At 38.9% G+C, this 24,070-nt stretch overlaps 6 protein-coding genes across 6 annotated transcripts; 4 read left to right on the forward strand and 2 right to left on the reverse strand.

Annotated features, from left to right (window-relative positions):
* Positions 1–228: 228 nt before the first annotated feature.
* On the reverse strand, positions 229–1,648 carry Cbr-ech-2 (the record flags this gene model as incomplete). Its single annotated transcript, XM_002633367.1, has 6 exons — positions 229–361; positions 408–683; positions 731–921; positions 970–1,035; positions 1,080–1,190; positions 1,574–1,648. 6 exons carry the CDS (start codon positions 1,646–1,648, stop codon positions 229–231), a joined length of 852 nt encoding a protein of 283 aa, XP_002633413.1.
* A 2,132-nt stretch (positions 1,649–3,780) lies between these two features.
* Positions 3,781–4,974, forward strand: Cbr-let-92 (the record flags this gene model as incomplete). The annotated part of the gene is made up of 6 exons (XM_002633368.1): positions 3,781–3,909; positions 3,956–4,165; positions 4,215–4,277; positions 4,325–4,513; positions 4,564–4,737; positions 4,783–4,974. 6 exons carry the CDS (start codon positions 3,781–3,783, stop codon positions 4,972–4,974), a joined length of 957 nt encoding a protein of 318 aa, XP_002633414.1.
* A 1,742-nt stretch (positions 4,975–6,716) lies between these two features.
* Positions 6,717–7,595, forward strand: CBG06180 (the record flags this gene model as incomplete). Its single annotated transcript, XM_002633369.2, has 3 exons — positions 6,717–6,840; positions 7,088–7,214; positions 7,265–7,595. The coding sequence occupies 3 exons, from the start codon at positions 6,717–6,719 to the stop codon at positions 7,593–7,595; spliced, it is 582 nt and encodes a 193-aa protein (XP_002633415.2).
* Positions 7,596–9,007: 1,412 nt separating this feature from the next.
* Cbr-trpa-1 lies at positions 9,008–17,012 on the forward strand (the record flags this gene model as incomplete). Its single annotated transcript, XM_045235658.1, has 12 exons — positions 9,008–9,086; positions 9,245–9,671; positions 9,727–10,726; positions 10,768–10,861; positions 11,178–11,264; positions 14,720–14,885; positions 14,938–15,249; positions 15,336–15,794; positions 15,841–15,935; positions 15,992–16,248; positions 16,328–16,792; positions 16,842–17,012. 12 exons carry the CDS (start codon positions 9,008–9,010, stop codon positions 17,010–17,012), a joined length of 3,612 nt encoding a protein of 1,203 aa, XP_045093047.1.
* A 240-nt stretch (positions 17,013–17,252) lies between these two features.
* Positions 17,253–21,413, forward strand: CBG06184 (the record flags this gene model as incomplete). The annotated part of the gene is made up of 15 exons (XM_045235659.1): positions 17,253–17,283; positions 17,931–18,052; positions 18,100–18,237; positions 18,283–18,515; positions 18,557–18,645; positions 18,705–18,880; positions 18,901–19,093; positions 19,141–19,459; positions 19,501–19,883; positions 19,931–20,157; positions 20,198–20,520; positions 20,566–20,941; positions 20,996–21,122; positions 21,177–21,309; positions 21,356–21,413. 15 exons carry the CDS (start codon positions 17,253–17,255, stop codon positions 21,411–21,413), a joined length of 2,928 nt encoding a protein of 975 aa, XP_045093046.1.
* A 2,071-nt stretch (positions 21,414–23,484) lies between these two features.
* CBG26304 lies at positions 23,485–23,574 on the reverse strand (the record flags this gene model as incomplete). Its single annotated transcript, XM_045235660.1, has 1 exon — positions 23,485–23,574. One exon carries the CDS (start codon positions 23,572–23,574, stop codon positions 23,485–23,487), a length of 90 nt encoding a protein of 29 aa, XP_045098474.1.
* Between the last annotated feature and the right edge of the window lie 496 nt (positions 23,575–24,070).

Here is a 24,070-nt window from a genome sequence, read left to right on the forward strand (position 1 = left end):
TTATCCAGTGTCACTTGATCACCTAATGGCTAGAACTAGTCGATTTGATGCGTGCGATAGAGCGCGGTTGTGGAAAACAACTTGGTACTTAACGTTGTTTATTGAAGGATAAGGCAGCCATCACAGACTCATAAACAAAGAAAAAAGGCACAAAAAAAAATAAGAAAACAGGTAATAGGCATGAGATTCTATGGATAACACTAATCTAAGCAGTGGAAAAACATTAAATTAATTCTTCTTGGTTTCTTCAACTAGATCGTTGGAGTGCTCGAACTCTGGATGACGCTTTCCAATGAACGCCGAGATTCCTTCTTGACAATCTTTGAGCTTCAAATTACCAACCATCACCCGGGATCCATACCTAAAATTAGTTGCATAAATACTGGAAAACCAAAATAATATATTACCTATAGGCATCGGCTGTTCCCAATTCGGCTTGGGTGTAGAAAAACGCTTTGCCAAGAGATGTTACCGAACGGCTGAACTGTCCAATTTGCTCGGCAACTTTGAGGGCCTCGAATTTGACCTGATCATCGTCCACAACTCTCGAAACTAATCCAGCTCGCAATGCAGCTTCGGAGTCGATCGGTTGTGCAGTAAGAAGCATATCCATGGCTACTTTTTTTGGTACTGCTCTTACTAACGCGATTCCTGGGGTAGAGCAGAACAATCCAAGTTTCTGGCTGAAAAATTATTATCGTTAATTCAAATCCAATAAAAAACAACGAACCCAGGAACCAGAAACCTGGAAGACTTTCCAGCGACAACTACATCACAGGAGGCAACAAACTGTAAGCCTGCTGCAGCAGCGGTGCCGTTCACCTCGGCAATAACTGGAACTTTCATATTTCGAATAAAATTCATCATATCACCGCATGTGTTGAAAATCTCGTTGTGCTTGTCGGTCCCACTTTCTGTTGTCTGAAAAACAACTTCATGTGTTTGAAAAATCCACAGTAAGAAACATACCAGTTCTTTCAATTCGTGTCCTGCAGAAAACGACTTTCCATTATGAGCAATTACTACTGATCGGACCTTAAATAGACAATAACTTTTTAACCTAAAACATGTTGACTCACCTTCTCAATCTTATCAATCGCCTTCAGTTCTGCGAAAAGCTCTTTTATCATAGCCAGAGACAAAGTGTTCATTTTTTTATCATTCAAGATGAATCGTACCACGGAGTTTTCCTGAAGTCCATTTGGCTCGTAAGTTTGAGACAGACAGGAAATTGAGGAACTTTGAACTATCGGGAAACGAAAATCAAAAACAATGGGAGAAATTCACTGAGGAATTATTCAGCTGAAATTCAAACTGTTGCATCTTGTCACTGCCCTAGATTATCTGAGCTCCACCAATTTCTGGATACCTCCCGAAAATCGTGGATACTCTCGATAGACTCATTTCATGAATAAACAGCTAGATACTTCAAGCTTCTAACCGAACAGCTTTAAATTTGCCCCAAAAATCGTACATTCAATCTGATTTTCGTTCCCCGATTGTTCGAGCGTCATCAATTTCTGTAGTCTTTATTCATTTCATGTCTCGTGGGTCTGCATAGGAAAAAACTAACTTGATAGAGTTCTCTATCCAAAAGAGTCCTAGCAGCAGTTGAAGTGGAGAACCCTCGAATCGAAATTTTCAACATTTCGTCCCTGAAAAACAATAATATTGGCCAAAAGTTGGTTGTCACAAAACTGTATTTTTTTAGTCAATCAGTATTTCAATCAGGTTTTTCTCCGGCAATCATATTATTATTCCTCTCACTCATATTTTTATCACTAAAAAACTTCAAACACGGCCATTTCTGATAAATGCGGGAGGCGGAGCTTCATTTGCAACGCGCCGCACGCTTTCGCAACCGACTATGCGGCAGCCATCGTCGTTTCATTTTTCGCGGTTTTTTTCTTTTTTTTGAAATTTACTTGCAATTTTGGCGATTTTCCATTCATTTCTTCGCCTCAAAAATGAGAGCTTTGAAAAAAGCACTTTCGAAAAATAAATTGTTGTCGCAAAAAAGTCGAATCAGCTTTGTGCGAGTGTAAGTTACGTTCTGGATAGAACATAACGATTTCAATGCTCTGTTCACTATTAGTACTTCCGTGTCATTCTTTTTAATTCGACTAGAAATATCCAAAATCTGACTTTCTCAAACATACGCTTTTAATCAGTCAATTAAGTTCGACTTCGGCTAGTTTTTACAAGCAGTTCAATGCATTTGATTGCTTCATACTCGGGTCATAATGTAACCGTCCTCTGATTTTTCTATATATCAGTATTTATGTGATAGCTGTTTTCAATGTACCAGATTGTTTCTCTCGATTTTTGTTTCTTCAATTTTTTCCCCACTTTTCTGGAAACCTCGCACAATTATGAGTCATCCATTCACTTCTCATGTTTTGAAATTCTTTATATTCATAGGAACCTCATTTGCATTCATTATCAACAATCTCTATTGATCCCCAGCACGTCATCATTGCGCGAAGTCCTCGCTTTTCGCACCTCTCTTTTGCTCACGTCGCCACCGCTGTCATCGTTGTGTCGCCTTCAGCGATAACGCCTTCTTACGAAAACATCGTCCAGCAGGAAGACTTCTTTACTTCTCTCCGTCTTGTCAGCCGAGACAGCAAGGGTGTTCAGTAGAGCGCAGTGAACCGCGACGCGAGCCCTCGCGCTGCGGTCGCTCTTCTCTCTGTTCTATATCTTTTCTCTTTCATCTCCATCTCCGTCCCAGTGCAATTGGTTCCTCAGCCGGTTATAGAAACATAGGAGTGCCGCTGCTCCGTCGCTAGCTGTCGTCTGATCCTCTGTCACTGGCCAATTGGCGGGCCCCTCATATCTCTGCAGTTCTGCCTTCTCCCCCTCAATCTCCTCAGAAAACAACAATTTCGTCGTCTCTCATCACCCCGCGTTCTTTATCGTTTTGATGTCTTTAAATCAATGTCAGCTTCTTTCTTTCTGCGATTATTCTCTTTCAGAGTACTGTTTGTACCCTTTTGCGAGAAGTACAAGATTCAATTCATTTCCAAACATGTGACCTCACTGATTCTTATAATGTAGTAACTAGTTTTATCCTGAACAGGCGGAATTGCCTTTCGTGGGACACATATACTGAACAGTCAACATGTTATTGTGAAACCCAGCTGAAGTTTCTTCTTTGCCTTATCGGAACGGTATGAAAATTGTGTTACACTCATGGGTCGAAACGCAAACATCAACTTATCGATTTATTTTCGCAAGAATTTCAGCGCGTGGTTCTCTTTTCATCTAGTTTTTGTTTAGTGAAAAATGGAGTAAAGGGGACGGAGAATGAGGGACATTTTATCACTGCAGAGACTAATCCTTTTCGAATCAATAATGATCCATGAAAAAGGTTTTTTTTTCGAAAAGTTTTTTTCAGTTCATTTCGTAGGCTCTTATCGTTTTTTAATTGATTGGACAGTTTCGCTCTGGTGATAAGTCATTTTCTTCCTCTTTATATTTTACTATATTGCCTTCAGTTTTCCGTTTTCTATTTTTGTCATAGAAGCTGTGAGACGAAGGAGCTCTTAATCCCTCTTGTCTCGCAATCCTATCAGTTCGTATAACAGCGCGAGAGAAATCCGCTGTATAGTATTGATTAGGCGGCGACTGCGTGCCCTCCTCTTTTTCGCGCCTTCTCAAACTGGTGCTTCGTTGCTATGAGCAGCCAACATCGTCTTACTCTTTTTCTTCCATCTTGTTGATGTCACTCTAACACACTATCTCGCTTCATAATCAATTACTCAGCATTTCAGTAGTATGGCTGCTGCCCCACCATCTGCGGACCCTCTCGATAAAGCGTTGATTGTGGATGTGGATCAATGGATCGAGCAGCTTTATGAATGTAAACCCCTCTCGGAAAATCAAGTAAAAACACTATGTGAAAAGGTTTGAGTTCGAGTTGTGAATTCAGTTTCTCTTTTTTTATTTTAAGGCAAAGGAAATCTTGGAGAAAGAGCCAAATGTACAAGAAGTTCGGTGTCCTGTGACAGTGTGCGGAGATGTGCACGGTCAATTTCACGATTTGATGGAGCTCTTCAAAATGGGCGGAAAGAGTCCGGACACCAACTATCTCTTCATGGGAGATTACGTTGATAGAGGATACTATTCTGTAGAGACTGTCAGTCTTCTTGTATGCTTGAAGGTTTGTTTTTCTACCTAAACTCGAACAGGAAAATTTTATATATCTGCAGATCCGTTATAAGGACCGAGTCACGCTTCTTCGAGGAAATCACGAGTCTCGACAAATCACTCAGGTAGGCGATCTTGTCCGGTTGAAAGTGTGTCATCGAGAAAATTTAAGGTTTACGGGTTCTATGACGAGTGCTTGAGAAAGTACGGAAACTCAAACGTGTGGAAGTATTTTACTGATCTCTTCGACTGTTTCCCACTGACTGCTCTTGTCGATGGCCAAATCTTCTGCCTTCATGGAGGGCTCTCACCATCGATTGATACCCTCGACCATATCAGAGCTCTGGATCGCATTCAGGAAGTGAGTAACATATTCTGAAGATTTTTTGATGTTTATGATTAAATTTTCAGGTTCCACATGAAGGACCAATGTGTGACCTCCTTTGGTCTGATCCTGATGACAGAGGAGGCTGGGGAATCTCTCCACGTGGAGCCGGTTATACATTCGGACAAGATATTTCCGAGACTTTCAATCACTCCAACGGCCTGACGCTGATTTCCCGAGCACATCAACTCGTTATGGAGGTAATTGTTTTCTTTCTAGGTTCAAATTTAAAGTCTGAGTTTTAGGGATATAACTGGAGTCACGACCGTAATGTGGTAACAGTGTTCTCCGCTCCAAATTACTGCTATCGCTGTGGAAACCAGGCAGCGATGGTGGAGCTGGATGATGATCTGAAGTACTCGTTCCTGCAATTCGACCCAGCTCCACGGAGAGGCGAACCACATGTCACCCGTAGAACGCCTGACTACTTCTTGTAGATACACGAAACCGTTCGATATCCATTCAATTTTTCCTTTTCCTGCTTGCATTATCACTCTTACCCAATTAATTCAATACTTCTCTCACTTCGTCCCCATCCCTTCCCTTTTCAGTCATTATATAGAATATCGTTGTTTCTTTAAAACCTTACCCATCTCCATCCTTCTATCTGACATTTTCATCTCTTTTCTGAACTTGCTCGATATGATTGTTGTGTTCCTTTTCTATACTATTGTTTCAACTTTCTCTTTTTCCTTTACTAAATTTAGGCGATCAAGTCGTACTTCAATTCTCAGAAATTGTCAGTACGGATGAATTATTTTCTCTGTTCATGTAAATTAGTATGGTGGAAAGAGTTTGGCAGAAACAGCAGCCACTCAAAAAAAACATCTCTGACTCTCTCCAATTCTAGCACTCGGTTTTCTTCCCATCAACAATAAACTTCTTCAGTCATCCCCGTGTGAGAAAAGTAGTGATCGTTCCAGATACGCTTCCGACCGTTCGCTGCATTTCTACATCCATTTATTGTCCCCCATCCATATTCTTACAATATACCACCTCTTTTTCTTTCTCGTCTTCTTTGTCTCGTATGATTGCTATCCAAAATTTCGAATGGACAACATCTCCGCCACCTTTATTCCCTCATTTTGTTCAATTATAATATTATTTTTGCCCCATCACATTTTTTGTTCATTATCAATGATCAATAAACTCTGTCCAAACTAGTTGAAAATGTAGAAAGCGAGTATGTAAATGCATACAATTTTTTATTTTCAAATTGTGAAGAAATAAGGTGAAAATTTGATTGGATGTAAGAATCAAGCATGGATCAGAGATGAACGGAATTCCTTGTGGAATTTCACATTTTATGCCTTCTCCGGGTTTAAGAAAATTCGGTTCCACTCATCTGGTATACCAGTAAAAAATTCGAAGCTGTGGAAGAGAAATGCCGGTGGCCGTGGCTGAAGGTCCCACAACGACAACTACAGTAAACCTAAAAATATTTCATTTTCCGGATTTATTCTCACTATTACTCTCGTCCGAAATCAATGCACGTTGCGGCCGAAAATTTACTCAAAATCGCATCGTCGGTCGCACAGCGAAAAAACAAATTGATGCATGCGCCTTTAAATACCGTACTTCGGACGGTTTTTATTTTGGGCCCTATTTGGCTGTTTTTTTCTATTTTATAAGAAAAATAAATTAAAGATTTATAAGAATTACACAAAATTAGACAGAAACAAGAGAAAAAATGAGAGAAATTTGAGAAAATTCGATAAATGTTGAGGTACTGTATCAAAGGCGCGTGCAATAATTTTAAAAATACAGTAAGGATTTTAAAAATACAGTAAAGCTCTGTGGGAGCTAAGCTCCGCCCACCGTTGTTTTCTCGGCCGCAACGTGCATTGATTTCGGACAAGAGTAATAATTTACGTCGATTTTGCTGTTATTTTTCCCAGAAAAGTCTGAAAGTAAATGTTTTCGACTGTGGGTTTTCGACAAAAATTGACTGAAGTTGTACAGAAATCGAGAGAAAACCAGCAAAATAAAAACATTTTCAGATTACGGTTTGGCCACTGCAATCCGTTTTTCTCTTCCACGCCCAGATTTTTTGTACCAGCAAAATTTTGAAGAATGCACGATTTCTACGGCACATTCTTAACGAAAAGAAAAGAAAAGTGTAGTCCAAACCCGAAATATGCTGCCTGACGAAAAAAGTCTGATTTTAAACTTTTATCAGATGGGAGAACCTAGTTCATCGTGGTATAACTCCATGGCTGTGTCTACACTGGGAAGCGGTAATCTTCGAGAAGCATTGAAACTGCCACCGGGAGAAGACAAAAACGAGTGGCTCGCAGTGAATAGTGAGTTTTATTTACTATAAAAATCTTAACTTTGGACGAGAAACGCTGGTGACCGTAGCCGAAGGTCCCACAACGACAACTACAGTAACCTAAAAATATTTTTATTTTCAGCATTTATTTTCTCGATTTTCACTATTTTCTGAAAATGGAAATGTTTTTAGGTTACGGTATTTTTCACTGCGAGAGCTTCGGGCACGGCTACCGGAGCCTTCAATAATGATCTGGATAACATGCATCTTTTTTTCAGTCATCGATCTAGTAAACCAAGTTCGAATGGTTTTTGGAGTGCTCTGCGAGGCTGAATGCACCGATATAAAATGTCCGTCGATGACAGCACATGGGAGACAGTACACATGGACCAGTGACGAGACTGTGTAAGTTTTGATTAGCTAAAATCCTCCGCTAATGAGCTAACTCCTTCCAGCCTGAACACAAGTGCTCCTCAATACATCGACCTCTCACTAACTTCTTGTCAACTCAACATAGATGACGAGAACGTATTTCCTTCCGAGATTGGCAAACAATTTCCTGCAAACTTCGAAGAACGATGTCAGACGATCATGAGGCGTCTGTTCCGAATTTATGCTCATGTATACTTTGCCCATGTCAGCCATTTCAAGGAAATCAAGGCGCTGCCTCATCTGAACACTTCTTTCAAGCAATTTGTACTTTTCGCGAATCAATTCCATCTTCTGAACAAGGAGGAAACGGAACCACTACGGGAAATCATCGAAAACCTTGTCTCATTCAGCTGAACTTTTTTTGGTAAAATCATGTATTCTGTGATTTATATTGTTCTTATCATACTACTTCCGGGGCTTTTCATTGTAAACCAAGTTATTTTAGCTTAAGCATTAAAAAGACTCTAGTTGCCTTGAATTTACGCACGTCTTAAAGTAAACCCACTCGGATTGTGAAAGCATTTCATAACCCGATTTCTCTATGTATTTACTGACTTGTTCGATTAAATCGAAATAAAAGTTTTTTTTTAATCTAAAGTGTTCATTTCCAATCGAGATCTATTCCCACAGAAATCATCACAGGTGTGGTGTGCCACAGTGATTCTGTGTTTGCTCTCTTCCTTTTCCGTGTTTACTTTCTCTCTGTCTCCGTGTGTTGCCTCCATATTTCAATACGTTTTTATCTCGACCCGATTCCACTTTTGAACTTCCCGTTCTTGTCGCTTACCTGCCGTAGTAGTACTGCCTAGGGTCACTCACACAATAACTTTCCTTTCTTTTCTGTGTCTCCATCTCGACATGCTGTATCTCTATATATGTTCAATATATATAGGTGAAAGTTGTGAGTCACTGGTTGCCTTGACTGTTTTGGATGAGAATATTTACATACTTCTACGTTTATGAGTTTTGTACTGATTCCTCGCATGGTCCTCCTCAAACTTCTAGTTATTTTTGCAAGACAGGAAAAGTAAAAAAAATGCATACATGAAAAAAGTATCAGGTTTCCACTCAAAGTATTCCACACAAGACTTTGAATTTATTGGAAAAATAGAATCTTTATTATTCTTGTATAAAAAATTGGAGCTGTGGAAGAGAAACGCTTGTGGGCGTGGCCAACGGTTCCTCTAACGAAAACCACCGTAACCTTTAATTTTCTGGCCCTTTTTCTCGATTATTTTTTGCTTTTCGACAAATTTTGCGTTCGAAATCTCCAAAAAAAAAATCGGAAAACACAACGATTCTAAATTAAAAAAAATTGTCGGAAACAAACGAAAATCGAGAAGAACTAAATTAAAAAAAAATGCTAATTACGGTAGTCCGCGGCCACCAGTTTACTTCTTCCACATCCCCGATTTTTGTATATCAGCATAACACTTAACCTTGTTCATCTGGAAATCAGAAATACGAATTCCCCAGCAATACTGTACTTGTTCCGGTGAACATCTAATTTTTCGAATTTCTCCCCGAGTCCTAATAGTTCTCTTCTCACTCCCTAAAATAATTTATTATTTTCCTCTCTTTATGGAACCACTCTCCTCTTTGGTCTCTACGGAAACCAGCAGCAACAACAACAACCTCGTTTTTCTTTTTCCTCCTTTAAGAAATCCATAAGCTTCTTGACCCTTTTGGCTTCTCTTCTATTTACATACAATTCTAGTTACACGGAGATCAGAATTTCTGGAGGAAGGGATTCTGTAAAAAAAGGAATGAGTCGGCACGGAGACAACGAGTTTCGACTCGAATTGGATAGTCTGCTTCCGAAAAATGATGAATCCATTACTAAAAGTAAGCTTTTTCTTATTATTGATGGATTACGGTACATCCGATAAAGAAGAGCTAAAAGTAGAAATTGAACTCTTCACACTGATAAGAAATTATTATCAGCTGAAGATTACTGATAATTTTAATCCTAAAACATGCTATTGATATTAAAATAATTCCAGGAGAAAACTCCCGTCGTCCATCAATATTTCGACAGCAAGACCCAGATGGAATCGAGAATGTTCGTTCACAAATTCTGAAATTTGCACGAGAGGGAAACGTAGAGCAGCTTCGAATTATATTGGACAAGCATCCAGAAATGGTTAACTTACCAGATGACAAAGATGGAATGACAGCTCTTCATTATGGAGCCAGATATGGAAATTTTGAGATTGTAAAGCATTTACTCAGTCGTGGAGCAATTCCAGTTACTAAAAATTTGGATGGTGATACACCGTTACACATCGCATCAAAATATCATCATGGATTCAGTGATATATGTTCAATCACAAATGAAAGAGGAATGGTTGTGATGGATCGACTGGATTCTGAAAGAATGTACAATTCTGCAACTAAGAAGATAATCAATTCATTGGTTGCAGCCAAATCGTGAGTTTCCATATTTTTTACAAACAGATCAATGACATTTTTTTGTGGATTCTAGGGATATTGACTCTCCCAATGAATACTTCCTGACACCTCTTCATTATGCTGCAATGAAATCCAATATCGCTGCAGTCCAGGCTCTAGTTAAGCTGAAAGCCAACGTGGATGCAGAAGACATGAATCAGATGACTCCTCTTCTTTTGGCATGTGTTCATGGAAGTCAAGAAGTGATCAAAGAACTTATCAAGGCCAAAAGTGACGTCACCAAAAGGGATCTTCGCCTGAATACTGTATTTCACATTGTCGCGCTTCGAGGAGAACCTGACTTTTTGAAAATGATGATGGAGCATGATCCAATAGAAGCAATTAAGGCTTTGAACAAAGAGAACAATGAAGGAAAAACTCCATTGAGGATGGCAGTTGAAGGAAATCATCCGGAGGCGTTGAAGAAAATTCTGGAAATGGAGAGCAAGAATTCACAAAAATGGATGGTGAGAGAGAAGGAATTGATTCATTTTGCCGCTGAAAAAGGATATCTCGACATTATAAAAGCTCTTGTGGAAGCTGGAGGCAACAAGAATGAACAAAATTCAAAACAAGCTCTTCCACTTCACGTCGCAGCTAAAATGAATCAGTTGGAATGTGTAGAGTATCTTATGGATGAGAATACTCGAGATGCGGCAGATGAAAATGAGATGACTCCTTTGATGTTAGCAGTATCCCAGGACAGTTTGGATTGTGTTAAATATCTGATTGAGAAAGGTGTAGACCTTACAATTACGGACAGGGATGAAAGGACTCCAGTCTACATAGGTGCGAAATATAATGCTCTTCTTTCCGTTGGATATATCCTACAATATTTGAAAGACCAAACTGAAACTACGCGGTCTGAAATATCGGAGACAGATTGTCTGAAAATGTCCCTTGCCTCCAAAAAATCACTTCAAAACATAATGGAAGATGAGAAAAGAACAATGGTGAATATGGCTGATCGAGATCAAAATAGCCCAATGCATATCGTTGCATCGAATGGTTATCTAGAAATGATGAGGGTAATTGTTCCTAACTTTCAATAAAAACGTTTAATTTCAAATTTTAGTTGCTCTACGAGCACGGAGCTGCAATTACTCAGGTGAACGAGGATGAAGAAACTCCGTTACATAGAGCATCACATTCTGGGCAAACTATTGCAGGTTTGAAGGAATTGAAAATGTTTAGCTAATTAGGTTTAAAGGTGGGGGGACAGGAGATTTTTCGGGGATTTTTTTGGAGCACGGGTATGCATTCTACCGTCACGGTGTACAACGCTTAATGTCACTCTGCGTACAGCTGTCGTCCTCGCCTTTATGTATGCAATCGGGCTGCCGCTGTCTCTTTCCCCGCGTGGTTCAGTCGGTAGCGGCGCCGCACGCTCAATCCTCGCCCCCATAAGTTCAACTCCTCAAGGGGCATATTTGAACGGAATTTCGAGAACATTATTTTTTCATGTCCCCCCACCTTTAATTGCAGTGAAGCAGTTGGTCGAATGGGATAAAAGATTGTTGTTGATGAAAGATGAAATGGGAAACAGTGCACTTCATTTGGCAGCGAAACATGGTTAGTTTGAATTTTATGTTTAGTTTGAAAATTATAAAAAGGGAAAAATTGTATTAAAAATCGGAGCTGTGGAAAAGAAAAGCTTGTGAGCGTGGCCAACGCTTCCGTAACGAAAACCACTGTAAACTAGAAATAGTTTTATTTGCAGAATTTATTGGGGAAAAAATAACAGATGAATCGACAAAAATCAGTCAAAACCGAAAAAAAATCTTAAAAATAAAAATCTTTCTAGATTACTGTAGTTGTCGTTGTGGGATCTTCAGCTACGGCCACCGGCGTTTCTCTTCCACAACTTCGATTTCTTGTATCAGAATAATATAAAAAACGCTTCAAATTTTAAAAATTGTACATTAAAAAAATTTCATTGGGAATGTTTTATGTATTTCTCAAAAAAAACATTAGTCCTCCAACTTGGAAATAATTTGAGAATCCAAGTACATCACCTCGATTTAAATTTCACTCCTATTCGTTTTCTATTTCTTTCCCACATCCCCTAAATTCTTTTTTTCTTCCTTTGCCATGTCAATCAGGCGTTCTTCTTTCAACACCATTTCCGAACACATCACGGTTTTTGCGCTATTTGGACCGCGGTCGAAACAGGCGATTCCAAGAAAAACGATGGAGAGAAAAAGGACATTTGCATGAGGAGATGAAGTGAGCACTGAATCATCATAGACGCAGACCATTTCGATGAGTAGAGCAGATGGGAAAGACGCGGCAGATGGTATTCTCTCCTTCAGTCGTACCCCTTCCCTGAATTCTCTATTTTTCAATGATTTTCATAAAACCAAAAAAAACGGAGATATTTAGCTTTGAAGCTTTCACTGAAGAGAGAACTGGAAAGCACCGTTGAAAAATTAATGAGCAGCGTGTGATTATGCTCACGTTCCGAAATGAGAGATGTAACTAATTATGGAGTGTGCAGAGAGGGAGACTCGAAAATTGAGACTTCAAGGGAGAGGAATTTCGAGATTCCCGTTGATGAGAGAAGTCAAAATATGAACCTCATCTGTTGAATACAAAATGGGGATAATGGTAACGGCCGTATGTCTAATGGAAACTGAAAGACAGGATGACAGATTGTGGGCATAAGGGATTGTCAATCGAGGAGATGCACTGAATATTTATTCTGTTTCTTTGTTTGGAATCACTGGAGCCTCTCCAGACCCCTTGGCCTCCTCAAAATCGCTTTTTTTCACCTGGAGCTTGGTTTACCTTCAATCTCTTCCCTTCCATCTGCCTTCCCAAACCAATTTTCGGATCAAATGCGGCACTTCATCTCATTTTCTAAGACTGCCCTCCTCTGACCCCCAATTAGTTGGCCTTCATTTTTTGTCTGCTTCTTCCTCGTTATCCATATCTGGTCGTGTCTTCATCCGATCACACCTGCTTCTTAGGCAATCCTTTTCTAATGAACGTTTAATTATAGGATCTCAGTACTTCAGTGCCAGATTGTTTACTGAAATGACAGGAAATTGAGAAAATAATTTTGTGGGAGCCTGAAAGTTATCGTCAACAACAGCAACGTGGCTTCTGAATCAACTGCTTATCAGTATTCAAGAGAAAGGTGTGAGATAAGCTCTGAATCCCATATCCAACACAATTTAATCCAATCCGTTTTCTCGTTTTCTCTGATATCATATATCCAGCGGAAACGTTTCCTGGCAACGCTACATGTGATAAGCCCAAATTCTCACTTCTTTTCTTCCTATTTCGATTCTCTTGCTCTCATGCTCTCTCTCTCTCTCTCTCTATGCATCTACAAAAGATAACTTGGCGCCACCAGTCCATCGATTTTCGACGACGGCAAGAGGTCTATCCGCGCAATTCTCGACGGTGCAGTCTCTTTAGATTCAACACTATCTCATCAGCAGCTCACGTCGTCTAAAAGAGAGAAGCCGTCGTCTCCTCCTCCTCCTCCTTCTCTTGTCCGTCTTCTTCGCTTTCCTTCCATGTCTCTTTTTCTTCTTCTTCTTCTCATTCGCAGTCCTTCGCCGTGGACGACGACGTCGCCGCGGCTCTTGACTAGTAACCCCCACCACCACCACAACTAGTATTCGTGCTTTTCGAGCACATAGCATGTAATCCTTTTTCGGTGAACCACCTGCCCTTGTCCGACCATAAGCATCTAATCCAGAGAGACCTCCTTCTTCCCTATGACCACCTGCCTAAAAAGAAAGAAGTGGCCACGCCCCTCGATTCACTGGACACATTCATTGTGCCTTCTTGATCTGAAGGACTGTCTCTTCTTCTCCTATTACCCCAGAGCTAATTTCATTCTTGACCTACTCAAGTGCTTCTTATGTCATTGATACATTTTTTCCAGTCGTCATATGGCGTCCACCTGAGTGACTTTAGTGGACATGTATAGTTTCCAACTAAGGCACGCGGTGAATGCCACGTGGCAATTCTGGGATTCAGAAGGTTGGTTTCATCATTCGTGCCGTCATTCGTGCGTATCATTTTCATTGAATTCGTTGAATAGAACGAATTCAAGCTGACTAACTCATGTGAATTTGATGCTCTCCTCCAGCCCCATTCATTAGGATGAAAGCTATCTTTTCCGGGAGTCTCTTTTCAATTTTTCGCCCTGTTGTTTAGTTTCTGTCGTAAATCCGAAGATAATGAGAAAGTGGACAGTTGAGAGAGAAAGAAAAAGAGGTCCCCGTGCCTTTCGTTTCGTCTTTCGCAACGAAAGGCAATTTAATTGGCAGCATAAAAGAATTCTGACCGTTGGATGGATAGCAAAATATGTATATTTGAGAAGAAGATGAATATGGAGAAGAGGAAAAAGAAGAATCAACAGGAATCCGCTTCTTGAGCAAACAACAATCTTTCGATTAATCATGCAATATTGGCAAAATTTAGTGCTCAAAATGGCCACTAATGAAAACGGGTAAAGAAGGATAATGACAATTCCGTGACAGCTTTCGTTTCATCGGAAATAAAATTGAGCAACGTTTCAGGGGAAAAATTGAGGTGGAACTAACAGAAAATCGAGTTGAAACCAATTTTGGAAAGAACCGAAATTTCAAATGCTCCTAAAACTAAAATATTTGAATGTTTTGAATATTCAAAAATAAATATTTTACTAATTTTGATATGATAGCTAATTTTGATATGATAGAACTCGACGAGTACTACAAAACGAAACTATTTGATAAGCTGTACCTTGTCTATGAACAAAGTTACAAGCTGAAGAGCTGCCGATCCTGGCCCTGCCCCATTTCATCTATAACTTTGTTCATAGACAAAATACAATTTTTGAAGTAGTGTCATTTTGTAGTTCTATTGTAAAAAATTAAGATGATCTAAAATATTAATCCTGAAAGAAACTTTGGCAGGGCCCCCAGGGTAACAATAAAGTTCCCTGAAAATTGTACAAACAACAAAAGACTTACAGGGAAAACAATTCATCAGCATTTCCCACAAACTTAGATTTTCGTATAATTCAGGCCACGACGCAACAACTGCAGTGCTTCTGTTAGCTGGAGCAGACAAAGAAGCCAAAAATTCGTTTCAACTGACGCCGTTACAAGTGGCCGTAGACAGCGGACAACTGGGAACTTGTCAGACTTTAGTGGGAAAGGGAGCAGAAATTGAGAACCAGAGTGATGCAAAGTATTTGAATTAGAAAAAAAAATGGAAGACTAATTTAATGGGTTATTTTCAGAACTGTTCTTCACACTGCTGCGTATTATGGTCACGACACAATAGCAAGATTTTTGATCCAACAGGGAGCAACTGTTGATAGAAGAGATGATAAAGGAAAAACAGCATTAGATGTTGCATGTGAAAATGGAAGGAAAGAGGTGGCTCGAGTACTTTTGGAAACTGACGAATTTGAATCACTGATGAGGCCAAATGATATAATACCATTGGATAAACATAGAAATCCAGAGAATATAGAAAGGGATACCCCATTTAGAACTCTATTGAAAAAGTTCCCAGATTTGGCTGCAATGGTTATGGATAGATGTGTTGAGTGAGTGTTTTAGTTTCGAGTGTTCTAAAAATTGTTGTTTCGTTTAATAAAATAATTCAACAATTGAAAAATGATTGTCATTCCAGAAGAAATACCGAAGATGAAAATGAACCAATACTCTGCGTAGCATACAACTTTGAATACATTGATGACACCTACATGTCCCGAGTAGCTAGTCCGGATGGAGATGGTGAACAGCTGATCGGATACAAAAGTCCATTTGACGAAAACTTCAAACTCATAAAAGATGCTCAAGCGTATTCAGCCAACTATGACCAAATCTACAGGAACCATCCGTTGAAAATGATGGCGAACGCAGAAAAGCTGTCCCTACTTTCTCATCCTTTGTCCATGGCTTTGCTGAAATACAAATGGAATCGTTTGGGGAGAGTAATGTATTATTCAGCTCTCTTCATCTATCTTCTCTTTATTATCAGTCTTACTGAATTCGTACGTCATACGAAGGCTCCGTACAATGTTCCTATGGGAAATGATACTTATTATGAGAGCAGTTTCTTTGAGGACAACGAAACATGCCCCAAATTGTAAGTTCTGTGATACCGAGAAACAAAACAATGTCAAAGTATTCAGGATATCCAAAAACCAGACTTCTTTTGGAAACGGATTGCTCAAATACTGGCAATTTGTCAAATCGGAATCGAATTCTTCCAACTTTACCAACGAAAGTTTGCTTACTTAACAAATTGGGAAAATTGGATCGATTGTTTCATTTATTCTACAGCACTTCTGACAGTTTATGACTTCACAGAATGTTCTTCAACTTCTGGAGTTCGATTGAATTGGCAATGGCTTTTGGCAGCTCTATGCATATTTTTCGGATGGATTAATTTGTTGTTCATGATTCGGAAATTGCCAAGATTCGGAATATTCGTAGTGATGTTTGTGGATATTGTGAAAACTTTCTTCCGATTCTTCCCGGTGTTCGTTTTATTCATTATTGCGTTTTCTTCTTCCTTCTACGTTATTCTTCAAAATCGGGTGAGTACTTTTAATTTTGGAAAATTGCAGTTGATAAGTAAACACTTTAAAATTTTTTTCTAATTTTTCTATTTTTCAGCCAGAGTTCTCTACAATATTCGTCTCGCCAATAAAAACAACTGTGATGATGATCGGAGAGTTCGAATTCACTGGAATATTTCACGGTGATTCAGATTCTCACACAGAGAAAATGTTTGGTCCAGCTCACAATGCGGTCGCTGGTGTATTATTCTTCTGCTTCTGTATCATCATGACAATTCTTTTAATGAATCTCCTTGTTGGTTTGGCAGTCGATGATATCAAAGGTGTACAGGAGAAAGCAGAGTTGAAGAGGCTAGCAATGCAAGTGGATCTTGTATTACAAATTGAAGCATCAATTCACTTTTTTATCACTAGAATGAAAAAGTATCCGACGAATCGGTTCGCACATTATCCACTCGGAAGTCAAAGCCGATTCGGTATATGGTGGACAAACTTCAGGAAGAGATTTGGGTTGAATACAAGCAATGATGATGATTCGGATATGCTTATGGAGTATGAATCGGTTTGTAACATACAGAATTATCGGAATTTCTCGTTAATCGAGTTTTCAGGAAATCACAACGGAGCTCCGCTCAACTCTCAAAATGCAGTTCAATCAATTGGATAACTTACAGCAGAACATTGATGTAATGTATGAGAAACAGATTCGACTGGAAGCCATGATTCGGAATCTTGCAAGAGGATTGAATGTTGGAATAGAGGTCGAAGAAACTGATTATTAATTTTGATACAGAACCTAGATCTGTATAATGTATTTTTGTTGTTTTTTTTCTGGTTTTCATGTTGTGATGCCTTGTTTTTGTTCCCGGCTAAATGAAACTTTTTTCTCTGAATTGAATTCGTATTAGGTAAACTATGATTCAATATACAATAATAGTCTTCTTCATCTTCCTCGCAATTTCAAGTTCTTCTCCAGTCATCAAGTTTTGTATATTTGCCAGAAGAAGAACGTATAATATGTAATGCTTCTGCTGTCATTCATCCGTAATAGCCGTTAACTGCAATTGAAGACAGATCGTCGCCTCGTAAACGGTCTTGAAACGGTTTTCGGGATAATGCAAAAAAGGAGGAGAAAGGAGAATAAAAAAGACAAAATCAATCCATAGAAGAGAGATAGTATCCCTTCGAAAGTCATTCACTTCTTCTTCTTCTTCTCAAGTACTGTATTCAGACAAAAGTGGTCTTGACGGGGGGAAGGAGAAGGAGAAGAAGAGGCACAATATCAATCATCAGTGAATATGAAAGTGTGTCGAATGAAAGTTGATCGAAATTTCCTCTTATTTTCTATTTTATCGTTTTCAGTTTTTGCTAGTAAGTTTATTTGGTTTTTCATTTATTAACAGAATAACCCCAAACCGTCAACTTTGAGCCCATATACCGTATTTCCTTTAATAGAAGCCCACCTCTATTTGGAGCACACCTCTAATAGAAGCCCACCCCGCGAGGTGCTTTGAAAAATAGAAACTCACCCTCTAATTGAAGCCCGCCCCTAGATAAATTGGCTCAAAATTAAAAGTTAGGATTGGCGTTCTATTAGAGTGTTTACGGTAAGCAAACATCAATACCAAGACTGACTCAAGTATCAGATGTTTATTGAAGGAATTATTTAAAATTGTTCATAATTTATTTCAAAATTCTAGAGCAAAAAGAAGCAAATGTTGGGATACTCTCCCCATACGGAGAATGTTTCGAAGGATTCACACCCACTTTTATCAGACGTGTTGGTACAAGGCACATAGATGGTCCAGCGTTTGTTGCTAAGGTTTTAAATTTTAACTAACCGAGAATATTTAATACAGACTTTTTCAGATTGACATGGTTACTTGCTCCTCGCATTGTCGTGCCAACTTTGATCCTTCATCTGAAGAGTCGTTTCCATGTGAAGGATTCAACTTCCGTGCCGGTCGAAATCCAGTTTGTGAGTTCTTCCCAGCAACTGGAAACAATGTGAGTACTGTGATCTGATTCCACACAATTTCCGATAACTTTTAGGATAATGTGACAAGCTCCCTGAAAACTGAAGAGGCTCCTACATTTTACTTTGAGAAATTGTGCTTGCAAATAGCAAAACGATGTGAAGAGTCTGCGTATATGTTTGATGTAAAAAATGGATACAGAATTGATGAAACTCCGATTCGTATAATAAATGCTACTGTTGAAACACAGTGTATGGAAGAATGTGTTAAGATTCAATGCATGTCGTTTGGATTTCACCATGATGCAAAGTAGGATTAACCATTTTCGGATGGAATATAGTTTGTTTCAGACGCTGTTCATTTTACAATTCCACACGAAGAGATGCAGTTATCATTCGAGATGTTAAGATGGACTACTACGAGAACAACTGCGTACACCGTATATTTTCATGAAAACTTTAAAAAAAAGTTTTTATCCAATTGACTATAATTTTTCAGCCACTGCTCGATGTCCAAACGGAAGGATCGAGTTCTTTGCCACTCGGAAAGCTGATGTTCCTTCGTTTGGAATTTCATTGGGAGTCAAAAGCATCAGAAGCTGTATGCAAGCATGTGTGAATGCTGGTCAATTTTACTGCAGAAGTGTTCAGGTACAAAAAATTTTCTACTCAATAGTAAGATATTCTGATTCCAGTTCGATTCTACATCAAACGAATGCTTTGTTTCTGACGAGACCTCCGATGTGGCAGTTCCATCAACAACTCTTGACATCTTTGAACCCTTTTGTGTTCTTCGAAGAGACGAAAACACTTGTAATCGGCCGTATTCTTTCGAGAAGATGATTACATCAAAGCTTGCCAATTCCAGTGTTATCAAAGAAATTCCAAGTAGAAATCATTCTCTAAAACATTAAAATTCATTGTTATTTTTATAGACCAGTCAACAGAAAAATGTCTACAAAAATGCATTGGCTTGGAGAACTGCAAATCTGTGAACTACGATGTTCTCACCCGATCCTGCATCTTATCTTCCACTTCTAAAACAGACAGTGCTACCATAAGTGATGAGAACTTTGATTTTTACGATAGATCGTGTCCACATGTTGCACCATCCGCTATTTTATCATCGACATTTATTCCACATCATCCAAGATTTCATCCAGAAGCCACGTCATACAAAATGCTGGAAAGAGGATCACAACTTTCCGGAAGCTTCGTAAATAAAACAGATGTAGAAAATGTTCAAGACTGCTGGTAAGAAATAAGAATATTCAACTACAAAAGAAAATTTCTAGGACACTCTGTCTAAATGCAAAAGTCCATTGTGAAATCATTTCATTTTCTTCCGTATCCAATCAATGCTTACTTTCCACTCTCAAGGTATCTGATATCGGCGCTGATAAGAAAAAGATCACGAAAGCCTCTGAATCCTTCGACACATATTCTAAAAGCGTTGTTTTTCCAACTACAACACATACATCTATCATGAAGCCCACCACATCGACACGGATTTCGACGTCAACAACGCCGACGACTACAAAAGGGACCACAAAAACTTCAACTGTATCCAAAACCACAAAATCTTTCACCAGTAGTGAATCCCTCGAAGATCTTAACGATATCTTCGATTTAAACGAAAATTTTATGGACACAACGACTGTGAATATCCCAACAACAAGTAAATTTTCACACTGAACTTGTTAATTCTCAATTGAATGTTTCCAGGATCCAGAGCCCATGCAATCACAAATACGGAGACAAAATCCAAGAATAAAAGCTCCGAAAGCACATCACTTCTTCCCATTGATCCAGAATTAGTCGGCCTAGAAGACTCTACACCAGTTAAACTTCCAACATCTTCTGGAATTGCTCATGTGGATGTTTCTAAGCTATCAGTCGCGGCTATATGCCTCCCCCAAGGAATTAATATCACATTTGACTTATCTGAAATGGTGAAATCTTCCAAAATCTTTTAAAATATATGAATTCCAGTTTCAGAAGTACACCGGCGTCGTCTACGCATCTGAAAGATTCGATCAGTGTCGTGTATTCGTAAAAAACTCCACATCATTTTCAATATTCATTCCGAGACCTCAACACAATTCATGGTGCAATGCAGTTGAATTAGTGAGGCTGAAAATAGAAACTAATTCCAATTTTCTGATTCAGAACAATGAAATGTCAACGATCATAATCATGTCAAATGACCGAATTCTTCCTCATGATGTTACTACAAAAGATGATTTATTCTATCAAGTTTCCTGTAAATACAATCCAAATGACGATGCTAGAGTGAGCAAAGGAATCGTAGTTGGGTGAGGTTCTTCTTATGATTTTCCAGTAAAATCGAGTATTTTCAGTGGACCATCACCAGTTCTCATCACCAAGAAAAGTCAAATTCATGAGAAAATTTCACTGGAAATAACTAAAGATGGCCAAATGGTAGATAGCGTTTTTGTCGGGGAAGCATTAGTGGCCACTGTGCAATCAAATGTATCAGCTGCTTTGCTTCGAATCGTTGATTGTACAGCACATCGTGTTGGCGGGAACGGTCCTCCAGCTTCTGTGAATTTAATCGCAGATGGCTGTGCTCTTCTTCCAGCTATCATGTCTCCAATGAGATTGACACCTTCTGGATGGCAATCGTCTCTTTCAGCATTCCGAATCGATGGGTCAGAACAGATCGATGTCGTCTTTATAATTTCGATTTGTGACGAAAAGAAAAATTGTCCACCGGTGAGTCATTTTTTCGGAGAATGAGGTTAAATAACAAGCTAATCTGTGTCTTAGATGGCATGTACTTCTCCGAATAATCGAGAGATACGTTCAACTTCCGAAGAAAACTCGATAAGAGTGGATCGTCGATTGCTGGTCAAGGGGGATAAGAACTATGCGGGATCGCAGAAATTTTTTGCACGTGGGTTCCTAACTAGGTTATCTACATCTGGGTGAAAAGTCTTGCATTCTTCAGCAATTTGCATCGAATCTTCGTTCTATCTCCCAGCAGTCATCATCTTCTTCTGTAGCCTGTCCTCGATTATGGTTTCAATTTTCTTGGCATTCAGAAGGAGGAGGTTGAGGGATGCTCAAGTGGAAGAGCTCTTGTGAGTATCTATTTGAATATATTCTGAATTATGAGAATAATTTCAGAAGCACTTCAATCCCTCAAGACATTGGACCGAAGTATATCAAGACTATGTCAATGTAAAATAGTTCAATGATGCGAAGAAAAGGGCACAAGAATATGTATAAATCCATGTATTCATATATTTATTATATGTAGATTTTTTCTATTAAATAAAAAGTAAACACAACAATACCAATCATTTTTGTGTCACCATCACTACCACCTCTTCCATCCTCTCATCATCACCACCAATCCTTTTTTTCAACCGTCTTTTCTCCATCTCCTCCTTGTACGGCATCATCCCGAAAAGTTTTTGTTGCGTGTCAAGGCCGACTCATCTCGATCGGTTGCGTGCGCACAGACTGTCCAGTCCAGACCGCCCACTACTTTTCCTTATCCCTGTGTTCTATCTATTCTCTCTATTTCTCTCTTTTCATCTCCTAGCACACTGAACCAATTACCTCTATTTCCATGTCCGAGGGAATGGATGGCCAATTAAGCCCACCGAAAGGATAACCACGAAGTTTCTCTTTCTATCAAAAACTTTACCTTTTAGCTGCGAGTTTCTTTGATTCGAGAGTGGTGACCCAGTTGTCACTATCACCTATTTGTTTCTATTTCTGTAGCGACTAGATCACCTATTTTCTGATTCTATGAACAACTTTGCAACACTTCTTCAGAAAAATATTCTTACCGTACCATTCTATGAAATTTAACAGGATGTTTAGCATTCCATTTCTGTTGACATAAAGCTTTGATTAGCTGTTTCAAATTGATCTGCAGCAATTTATTTTTCTTTTTAAATATCAAGTATGACTGTATATGCACTATTTTAAAAGATTCCCCAAAAGTAGTCGGCAATTCAAAAAAAACAAAATAGATTTAAACCAATCTTTATTCTTGATAATGTGGCGCACAAATTGGATCAGATGTTCAACATTTTCAAGCTTCTTTAAATGCGGATTTCAAAAACTTTATAAGTTAAAGTAGCTTCATCCCGAAAATTTCCAGCGTCACTCCATTTTTCAAAGCACCTCAACTTACCGTATTTTCTCTAATAGAAGCCCACTCAAACCGTCAACTTGGAGCTCAATTATCTCAATTCCTCTAAAAGGTTACAAAAACTTATTATATTTGTGAAACTGTGATAAATGATTTATCAGTTGACAAATTTTTGATGTCTCTCCAGGTATCGAGATAATTGAGCTCAATGTTGACGGTTTGGGTGAGCTTCTCCGGAAAAAAAAATCCGAAAAAATTTATTGAGTAGAACAAATTCTTTCCAGATTAAGAAATTTTCTAAAACTGAAAAGTCTAGAAAGCTGTCTCATTTCTATCTCCTAAACCTTATTTCTCTGAATCGCTACCTTTTCTCACAGTTTCTTCCTTCCAATTGAAATTGGTTCTTATTTAGTTCGAAACCGTTTTACGTTTACATTTAGATAACTTGAACCATTAAACTGTACTAAAGTCATTTCGCACCTTTTATTTTCTTCGAAAAATGACGTTTTCGTTTACTTAACCATGTCTTTTTGTGTCTTCTCCAACAGTTTAGCCTTTTGAATCCCTTGATCTGACCTCCTCCTCCTTCTCCGGTAGACGATACGAAAAGAAAAAGAAGAAAGCAATCGGTTTTGGTCATTTCTATCGTTTCATTCCCTGTTTTGTGACATAATCTTTTTCTCGGACTCTTCTCTCCCCTCAAATCGCTCCCACAAAGCCTTTTCCATTTACAAAACATACAACAATTCACAAGGTCATTCTTCATCCTTTTCTTGACACTCCATTTCGTTCTTTTTTCAATCTGAAACCATTCAATCCGAGGAATGTGGTCATCGTGAATCCATAGTCATTTCGCATGGATAGCCATGTTTGCAAAAAGTGAAAAGCAATGAGGTCGATGCGCACCGGTTTTCCGTTTTTGGTTAAATAGACATCCCCATTCGGTTGAAAGTAACTGGATGCCATAGAACGGTCAGCTGAATAGGGGTTATCCACGAATCATTGCAAAAAGTATATGCTTTCAAAATGAACAATAAGATGAGAAAGTGTCAAAATTCTGTTTCTACACACAGTACACTGAGACGTTTCGCAATTAAAACGCTTCGCAAGATTTAACAAATTCCATGGTTTTAATATGATATTCCGATGTTCACCATATTCCGATGTTCACCAATGTTTTTTTGAAAATGTTTTTAGATCCTAAAATTTTAAGATTCTGACGTTCAAAATCATCCAACATTTTACTTCATCTTCCTTTCTGCCAATAACTTTGAAATATCTTGAGAACTTCGGCTCTATCCGGGAAAAACGGTCTCAAAACGGGACCGGCGGTCCCATCATCGGACCACCGATCCCAAGAATTGCGACAACGGTCTCATTGTTCCGAGAACGGTCCCAACGTTCCGACAACGGTCCTAAGGGTATGAAAATTGTCCCAACCAGGCCAGTACTTTTTGACAGGAATTTTTCACAAAGTATCACGTTTTCTTGTATTTGTAGGCTTACTATTAGGCCAAAACGCCTTTTCCGGCACTGTTGTGAACAAGGCGTTTCAGCTTAAGCCTATAATAATACACCAAATATACTCTGAAAAATTCCAGTAAAAAAGTACTGGTGTTCTCAATCATCAGCAAACTGTTCGTTTTTGTTGCTGAAATGTGTCTCTTAGTTGAAACAAAAATTACAATTTCCGTGGTTTAAATAGGATTTCCAGATTAAGCCTGGTTGGGACCGTT

This window comes from Caenorhabditis briggsae, assembly GCF_000004555.2.
Source record: "Caenorhabditis briggsae complete genome, chrIV, whole genome shotgun sequence".
Classification (NCBI taxonomy): domain Eukaryota; kingdom Metazoa; phylum Nematoda; class Chromadorea; order Rhabditida; family Rhabditidae; genus Caenorhabditis; species Caenorhabditis briggsae.